The 9,379-nt window shown below is 37.7% G+C and overlaps 1 protein-coding gene across 1 annotated transcript; it reads left to right on the top strand.

Moving 5' to 3' along the window:
* The first annotated feature begins 393 nt into the window (after nt 1–393).
* ASB15 (ankyrin repeat and SOCS box containing 15) lies at nt 394–9,039 on the top strand. The gene is made up of 9 exons (XM_008949662.1): nt 394–509; nt 1,814–1,866; nt 1,962–2,093; nt 2,509–2,667; nt 4,625–4,870; nt 5,530–5,701; nt 6,077–6,647; nt 7,224–7,377; nt 8,867–9,039. The coding sequence occupies exons 1-9, from the start codon at nt 394–396 to the stop codon at nt 9,037–9,039; spliced, it is 1,776 nt and encodes a 591-aa protein (XP_008947910.1).
* Nucleotides 9,040–9,379: the final 340 nt, after the last annotated feature.

Genomic DNA, 9,379 nt, shown 5'->3' with positions numbered 1-9,379 from the left:
TATTATTCATGCTTATATGGAAATCATATATTCACTGACTTGATGACGACAGCTTTCTCAAGAGGAAAAGTTCCTTTTTATGGTTCACGAATTGTCCAGTATTTGTCTGTAGATGACAAAGGTAGTGTGTGAACAATAAAAAGAGCTTTTTCTAAATGGGATATCCAGCATTAAATGTTTCCAGGGTTGTTTTCTTTTTTTATCACCAATTTTAAACAGCAATTTTATAATTTCTGAAGAGGAATAAACTTACCAAAACATTATTAAGTTAAAACAATTTTATAGAAACACATGATTTTATTATCAAAAATACCTTAGGCAAGATATGAGCCTTAGCAGTTTATTTTTTTGTGTATTTCAAGTTAGGTCATCATTATAATCGCCATAAAAAAAATGATGGATGAAAGAGAAGATTTGGTTGAAGATCTGCTCACTGAGTATGCCATAAAGCTTAGCCTTCAAGAATCAAATGGGGCCAAACCACCAGTGTCTTCCAGCTATAATGACAGGTACTGTCAATTCAGTATTTGCTAGAGATTATGCCATATTTTAACAATGTTTTGAGACATTGATGTTTAGTGCTTTATACGATGCTTAAAACAGTTTGGCTGTTACACCTCTTTCTCAGTAAAGCACTCTCTGAAACGATCACTGAAAAGAGTAAACAAAATACTAATGTTGATTTTGGTTTTTCTCAAACATTTCTAAAAGCTCAAACTTTAAAGAGAATAGCTTTGGGGTTGTTAGTAATCTGTCTGCTCTGTAATTGTAACAGTGTCCCAGACTTGTCCTGTGCACTCAGATACATAATGTGTACAAGAAAAATCCAGACCAGAATAACAACAGAAAACCCACAGGGGTGTTCCAGTGAGGGCTCAGTCGTGATGTTGGAGTGATGGTTAAGAGTGGTTCCCATGATTAGGAAACGCAGGGCTGAATTACATGGGGTGATGAGACCTTAAGAAGATGAGATTGGCTTGGCTAAGCTAACACTTCCCTTAGCTTTTCAGGTCATTTATCTTCTGATGAAAAATGTGTGCATCAAAAAAAGCTAAACTTTTTCTTAACAGAAGTTCTTTGACACTGATCCCATAAATAGATTTTGTAGGTTGCCCTGTCTACAAGGAAAGATGTAGAATTGTAATTCTTGGGAGACATTTCTACCTTTCCTTGTTTCCTGCGGGATCTCATGAAGGTTTGGGTCCTCATGGGGCTCCTGTTTTAGGACTGGAATCTCTCTTTTCACTGAAGGCTCTCAGCAGAGCCACTCTATTCTTCTTATTTGGCTGCTTTTTTAAAATTATATTTTATCTATTTTTTAATATCTCAAGGAACTATCAGGCATCAGCATTTAAATTCCAACTCATGGAGTTTTAAGTGATATTGTTAAAAACATTGCAGATCTTTTACAAGGAAAATTGTGCCACTGTGCCATCAAGGTCTCCTTCACTGGTGAAAATTGGCATTCTGATGCCATCACATTCTCACTTGCTGGCTAAGGTTTCTGAGTCTGAAGGGCTTATTTCTGTAGCGTGAGGCAAATACAATTTTTTAGTTCACGTCAGAATTCTTTGCCAAATTAGGAGTTTTCTCAGTTCATTCTTTGCAGGAATTGCATCTCACTCAAGAATTTTGAATACTCTGAAGGTCCACGGAACAGGTGTAACTTAGGTCACGAGGCTAATCATTATAGTAGTTGATATATTCAAAGAAAAATTGACTCAGAAGAGAAACTAGTGGAAATTATTGAATAAATGATATAATGTATCTACCCTCTGTTTATATTTTCTATTTTCTGCTCTTTTTTGGTTAGTTTTCTACCACCTAGTGAGGAAAATAGGAAAATTGTAACATCCATAAAGCAAGGTAAAAACCCTAAAATAAAAGAGTCCCTTTGTAAACTGAGCTTTCCATATATTGTTTTTCCAACTGCATCTCATTTATCTCTTGGATATTTTAAGGTCATGTATTTGGGCTCCAAGACCTTGTGAAACAGAAATATGCTTTGGATGAAGCTGATGAAAGAGGGTGGTTTCCACTGCACGAAGCTGCAGCTCAGCCAATTCGGCAAATACTTGAAATCATTTTAGATGGTGAGTAAGGTAAAAATATCCCACAAGATAAGGGGAGCAGCGAAGAAACACAGAGCAGTGAACAGCCATCCACAACAACAGGCTAGAACTGTTTACTAAAAAAAGGTATGATCAGTTCCTCTATGGAACGTCATGCTTATGTTGTTTAAATATTCAGGCAACTTTTTGGGAAAATTACATCAATTTATACCAGCAAAGAACCTGTACTGCTTTTAATGTTTTGTTCAGAAACCTACAGACAGAGCAAAAATTACTGTTCAGTATTCAGTGTGTTTGGCAGTACTAGTTAAGTTAAAACATAATTACAAGTAACTTTCAGAAAGACTTAGCATGTAAAGGTTTCTGGTATATGTGTATGTGTTAGCACCCTTGTGCTTTAATTTGGTTTTCTCTCTTCTCACTTTCTTACCCCTAGCATCTTATAAGGCAATGTGGGAATACAAAACATGCGATGGAGAAACACCACTAACGTTGGCAGCAAAATCTGGCTTTGTGGAAAACGTACAGACACTACTGGAAAAGGGCGTTTGGCCCAATACTACAAATGACAAAGGGGAAACTCCGCTTCTTATCGGTAATTGCCTCCGCTCCCGGGGCTTAAGCGAAGGGCGTGGCAGCACTTCCCCTCAGCTAAGGACTCACCTGAGGACTCCTGTTGGCTTGTGGGGTTTAGGTGCTGGTGGTCATCTTTTTAGATGCAACTAAATGCCCAGCACTTGGTGAAATGTACTCAGTGTTCACTTCAGCACTCATTTTGCTCATCACTGAGCTGACCTTAAAGATGCTCCTTACGCTTTAGGTGATTTCTGAGCTGTTCCTAAGAAAATGGGACCTGTTTTTTTTGTTTGAGGCACCTTCTCTGTTTCTTCATGTGCTATAAGATTTTTACCAACATGGTCCTTTTTGACCATGTTAAGGTACAAATATGGTACAAGAATAAGCTATTGCTTTAACGTGAATGTGATTTATCTGAAGGTCTGGAGGTTGTTGGAGATTTTAATTTAATTAGATTGTTTCTTCAGGACTAGGCAGATATTTTCAGTTTCCAAATTTCCCATCTCATTTCCTTCCCTCTTGCACTGAAAATACTCTTCAATTACATTTTGAAGTAATACCTCAACCTAAAGAAAGACGATTCTTTGGGGAGATTTTATGCTGTTGGTAAACTTTAATGAGCTTGACTATACATGGGTAATTTAGCTATATGAGCTTCTAATTTCTGTGGAATGTCATTCTTCTGAAGAGAACCAATCTGTGAATGTCTTGTGATGTTTTGTCTCATTAGTAGCACCTCCCAGATGCCAGTGAAAACAACTCTTGCTTTGCATTGATTCAGCACTTTTCACTAATTTTAAGTCTGTGAAACTTTAAAGCTCTTTTCACCTGTAGCTTTTAATGAATCCTGTGAAGAGTTAACTAGAGCTTATGAAAAGGGACTTTGCCCCTTATAATGACAATTTATTTTCTTAAATATTTCTCTATACAAACTCCAAAAGTAAAGTTTGTCAGCTGTGTATTGTTTATGTGATGCTTTTTATGTTTTTGTGTCATGTAGCACTGAAAATGTGGATGTAAATATTGTTGTGTGTTTCAATGAAACAGAGAATCAGATGCTTAACACTTAGATGATGCTCATGATTTAGTTACTCCTTTTAATTTTAAAGTTTTGGATTAAAGGACTTTTCAGTTCAAAGGTAGATGTGGAAGAAATATCTGTTTAGTGGGATGGTTTCTGCTTCCAGATACATTTGGTCATACTCTACTTCAAAGCAATTGGGCATAATTATGAAGTCTCTTGCCTCTTAAAAACATTCTTACCTGTATACTGGGACATTCATAACAGTTAAATTTGCTAATCTGTGACGCTGATCTCCCTCAGTTGCCCCACCAGTCAGTGGAGAGATCTGGTATTCCAAAGGGTAGTTCAGAAGTAAAACTAGACTCTTCCTCAAGATCACTATTTTATATGTAAAAAATTTTCTGGTGTAGTTCTCTGTGAAAATTTCAAACCCAGAACCTCAAAAGGCCAGAACATGGCCTTTAAGTATGGCAGGTATCAACTGTACTTTGGCTGACAACAGCCACTGAGTACACACTAGGACTACAGTTACCAGGTGACAAAGTCAGAAGTGGAATTTTTTGGAGGCACTGTAATGTTGGTACCACCTTTAGATGTAAGGACCATATTAAAATATTATGGGGGTTTTATTGTTGCATTTCCTCATGATACACCTGCTTCTGCTTTCTCAGGATCGAAGCAGTACTTCTTTTGCCCTCCATGCTCCGAACTGACATATTTTCCAGCTTGGTTTACCTTGATTTCCTGAGCAGCTGACATTACTATTTATTTACCAGTAAATTAGATTCCCAGATTTCTAGGACTGAAAGTCTTAATTTCCTCCTATCAGGACACAAAGCTTTTCTAAAAGGAAGGAAAAGCTTTTCTTAAACTTATTGGATTTCTAACATTCACGACAACATATCTGAAAGTGTAATTGTATTATTTTCTTCCTTTTTAAAATATCTTCAAGCTGTAAGAAGGGGCTCTTTTGAAATGGTGTCCACTCTGATTAAACACAACTGTAGTATCCACCAGCCGTGTGCAAAACGTTGGTCAGCAATGCACGAAGCTGCGAAGCAGGGCCGCAGGGACATCGTTGCTCTTCTTCTGAAGAACGGTGGAAATGTGAATCTTAAGGATGGATATGGAATAACACCATTGGGTGTTGCTGCTGAATATGGTCACTGTGATGTGCTGGAGCATCTTATTCATAAAGGTATGTAGTCAGGTAAAAGGGAAATACACCTCTGCACTGGCATACATCTTGTCTGGTTGCTGAGGCATTTTAGGGTGATCATGGAAAGAAAGAGTAGTAATGAATGAGAAGATTTGGTTTCTTGGGAGAAAAGGGAGCATTTATGAGTGTTTCTGCTAGGCTGGAGGGATGCTTCTATGTTTCCATAGTGCATGTGAGAGGAGTGGCAGAGGTGATACAAATCCCTTTCAGTCAAGGAGATACTAACTGCTATACATGCCCTTCTTGCCCTTCTTTGTTCCTCTTTCCTCTCCTCCTCTCCAACCCCTTCCTTGTCTTTATCCCCTTCCTCCCATCCCTCCCCTTCCTCACTTCCTTGTACAGAATCTTATTGGTATTAATTAATGAAATTAAGCATTTTTGAAATTTTGCCATAATTTGAAAATCCTCAGTTATGACCCAGTGAAAGCAGACCCCACTCAGATGAGCATCTGGACTTGTATCTGTACAGCTCTTATTTTGTCTTCACATTTTAAATTTGCCACACAAAATATTTCTTGGTTTAGTAAATTTTAACTTAAATACATCTGAAAATGAAGAGGAAAGTACCCTGGGCGTGTTTTTATGACGATCTGCAGATCACTGTGGGTATAATTATAAACTCTGTGTCCTCCTGCAAGGTGGAGATGTCCAGGCCTTAGCAGATGACGGTGCCTCGATCCTTTTTGAGGCAGCTGGAGGAGGTAATCCAGACTGCATCGCCCTTCTTTTGGAATACGGAGGAAGTGGCAATGTGCCGAATAAGGCAGGACTGCTTCCCATACACAAAGCTGCCTATGAGGGGCATTACCTGTGAGTATGAGCTTGGGCTTCATGTTTTCTTTAAGATACAGTGTGGTACAAGGTCACACTGAAGACCACTGTGGTAAACTTGCAAATGTGTAGATCATTTATATTTCAGAAGTGCCTGTTACATTAGTTTGAATTAACTTTTTTAAGTTAAGGATAAACAGAGCAAAATGCAAAACATACTCCTTAGAACTAAGCAGAAACAACTGATACAACTTAAACACAAGGTCCTATTTAACAGTGCTCAAACCTGGTGTTTCTCTGTTTGGATATTCTTGTGTAAAGTGGCTGGCTGGTAATTTATCTTACAACTGGGTGAGGGTTGTTTTCTTCATGCAGAAAAGTGATGCCTAACTCGTTTTATTCACTGGTTTTTAGGGCCATGAAGTACCTCATTCCCATCACATCCCAAACTGCAATCCAGAAAAGTGGCTTAAGCCCTGTTCACTCAGCAGCAGACGGCCAGAATTCACAGTGCCTAGAGCTCCTCATTGAAAATGGTTTTGATGTCAATACTCTGATGGCTGAACACATCTCAAATAGTTACGATGATGAAAGGAAAACCGCACTTTATTTTGCTGTTTCTAACAACGACATTCTTTGCACTGAAATATTGCTCAAAGCAGGGGCAAATCCAAACAAGGATCCCTTAAACTGTCTTCTTGTAGCAGTGAGAGCTGGCAACCATGAAATTGTGAGGCTACTGCTATCCTATGGAGCAAATGTCAACTGCTACTTTATGTTGGTTAATGACACGCATTTCCCCAGCGCCATTCAGTACGCCCTGAATGATGAGGTGATGCTGCGGCTGCTGCTCAATCACGGGTATCATGTGGAGATGTGTTTTGACTGTATGCATCAAGACATCTTTGGAAATTCTTTCGTGTGGTCAACACCAGATGAAGAGATTCTCCCCGGGTGGACTTCTTCTGTAATAAAGGATAATCCAGTAAATACATAACCTTCCATCTCTTCACTTTGCTCTTTTCATTAGCCAGCTTTAACCATTCCAGATAATTGTGCAGAATTAACATTAACATACCGGGGAAATCCCTTTTTAAAGCACCCTAAAAATAAACTAACCATTTTTCATTTTCTGCTCTGAGATAGAGAAAATAACGTACATAGAGTGGTTTTACTTTGAAGTTCATGTATTAGAGATTTAAGAAGGAAGTTTTAAGAAATGATGAGGCAGGATTCTGGAATTTCTGTTCCTGTCCTAACCAATGGAGGAGATGGGTTTCCAAAGAGAAATTGCTGTAGAATAAAACAGCATCACAAATTATAGCAATGTTATAATAATTATTTGCCTTCAGGCCTGTCCAGACGAGTTAAGGGATCACAAAAGTTAAGCATGGAAGAAAATGGATTTTATAGTAACCTACCTAGGTATCAGTTTTTGACTGTTGAAGGTCATTGCTAATATTTTGTCTATATTATCATGTGTAATTGCTTTAAAATGTGTTATTTAGGCATTCCTCAGCACAGATTTTGAAATTATGACTTGATGTGTTTTCCTTTTCAGTTCTGTGACTTTATTGCTGTTCCTTGGTTGAAACATTTAGCTGGAAAAGTGGTTCGTGTTTTTATAGATTACATGGATTATGTTCCTCTGTGCACAAAAATAAAGGTTGTCTTAGAAACACAGAAAGAATGGACAGAGATACGTCAGATACTGGGTAAATATCTAACTTCCAATTAATGATGTTATCATTTGTTATAGGATACTTTAATTGGCTATGTCAAGTCACATTCACCCAAGGTGTTTTATCAGTCCAAGTGTGTACCAGCTGAGAACCAGGTTGTGCCTGTCATCCAGTCCTCAGATTGAAACAGATCTTTACCTGTTGCCACTGGCCATAGATTGGTTTAATGGACTAGAATATGATGAACTTGAACCTGCTGAGAACTAATCTCATAAGGAATGTCACTGTTGTGTGGGAAGCCCTTTTGTTAAGCCAGACCACTGAACTACTTCTCAGACTCTGTAGTAACCTGTGTGACAGCAGTCATTGCACAGCTGTGGGGCACAGCTTTTTGTGTCGAGGAATATTGCTCACACTTCCATCCTTCTTTTTGCTCCCAGGATCTCTCAAGCCTATTAATCATTCAAGAGTTATTGTAAGAGCATGTTTTAGATCCCATTATGTTCAAGGCTGTTGGAGATGACAAGGAGTGTACCATCACAATCAGTGTGCCATCGTTTCCTAACTCTGATTTATGTGATATACATCTACAGTTGCAATTACTAATTGCAACTCTGATTCAATGACAATAATTGTGTAATATTTCTTATGTATACTTAACTTTCGAAGTTCTACACGAACCTGGACCTTCCACCACTGGTGGCAGCAAAGATAGGTTTCACTCACCTTAACTCTAAAAAAAACTGTTGGGAAATGTATTAAATGTTCTCTTTGCATGAATTAATTTTATTTGACTTTTAAAATTATTATTATTTTAAATTGATTTAACATCAGCTGTTGAAGAGCAAAATATTTATGCTTAAAACTGATACCCTATATTTAATTTTGCTTTGGTGTCTTACACTGCAATGCAGAAGGTGTCATTTTTGTTAGTGTCACGGAAACATCAGTATAATTTGTTAGTTTTAACTACTGATATTGCAAGTACCTTGAAAGGTTTTGTTATGTTTAGGAAGGCTAAATTAAACCAAGCTCTTTGACTGATGTAAATTCTGATAAGAAGTATTTGTTTAGAAGACTCAGCAGGCCCAAGCATGGTAAGGTCTGGCTCACTGATGCAGCAGAAATGGAAGGTGCCACAGCTGGCCTCAACATGCAGTTTTTAAGGTGTGCATCTAGGGAAAGGAGAGAGTTACTGCTAATTATAATCAATATGGTCCTTGTCTAGGTGTTCAGATGCGTGCTTCGGAATAGAGTACGGTGTGCGTATTTCCAAAAGTAGGACAACAAGGGGCAGCTATCTGATGGAAGAGTTTTGATTAATATCAGCAGCATGTATCATCACAGTTTTGAAGTGAAGAGGCTGGTATTTTGTTCAGAAGCAGCATAATAATAATGCTGCAAAGTAATAGGTCTTTAATTTTATTAGAGCAAGTTTTAGGATTGTGCACTGGCTTAGAGTCCTTAATAATGGACTTAATAATGGGATTTCCCACCATTTCTTTCTTACTGTTATTTTTAGATAATCCTCGACCATTGAAACATCTGTGTCGTCTGAAGATCCGTAAACTCTTGGGGTTAAGGAGGCTTCAGAAACTGTCATCCATGAAGGAGTTTCCACTCCCACCAATTCTCAAGAACTATATCCTATATAAAGAATATGATCTGTATGGAAAAGGGATACATTTAGAATAGTTTTCAGAAATAACTGTATAGAGTCTGTAATTTGACAAATTTTCTCACTATTTTTTACTAGCTAGAGAGCTCCTTTGTGTTTTATATACATGCACAACCTTCTGATATTCATTGTTACTAGCTCTTTTATGGGAACAAATTTTTTCTCAAAACTAGAACATTAAAGCTCATGTTTTAACACGTTGTACTATCTAAATATAGGCTAAAATCAGAATAAGGACACTATGTAGAACGGTGCACTCTAACTTAGAATACAGATTAATAAAGAATAAAAGAAGGATTTTCCTGATGGACTTCCCAATGAAGATGATAAATTTTTTTCCTGCTGTCAGCTACTAAG

This window comes from Merops nubicus, unplaced genomic scaffold, assembly GCF_000691845.1.
Source record: "Merops nubicus isolate BGI_N331 unplaced genomic scaffold, ASM69184v1 scaffold37471, whole genome shotgun sequence".
NCBI classification, from domain to species: Eukaryota; Metazoa; Chordata; class Aves; order Coraciiformes; family Meropidae; genus Merops; species Merops nubicus.
This window is presented reverse-complemented; position numbering and strand designations above follow the sequence as displayed.

Excerpts from the sequence above, each read along its gene's own strand:
- ASB15 (XM_008949662.1), top strand. The coding sequence starts at position 394 with ATGATGGATGAAAGAGAAGATTTGGTTGAAGATCTGCTCACTGAGTAT. Across the intron at positions 2,094-2,508 it reads ACTTGAAATCATTTTAGATG|CATCTTATAAGGCAATGTGG; the intron begins GTGAGTAAGGTA and ends TCTTACCCCTAG. Across the intron at positions 6,648-7,223 it reads CTGTAATAAAGGATAATCCA|TTCTGTGACTTTATTGCTGT; the intron begins GTAAATACATAA and ends TTTCCTTTTCAG.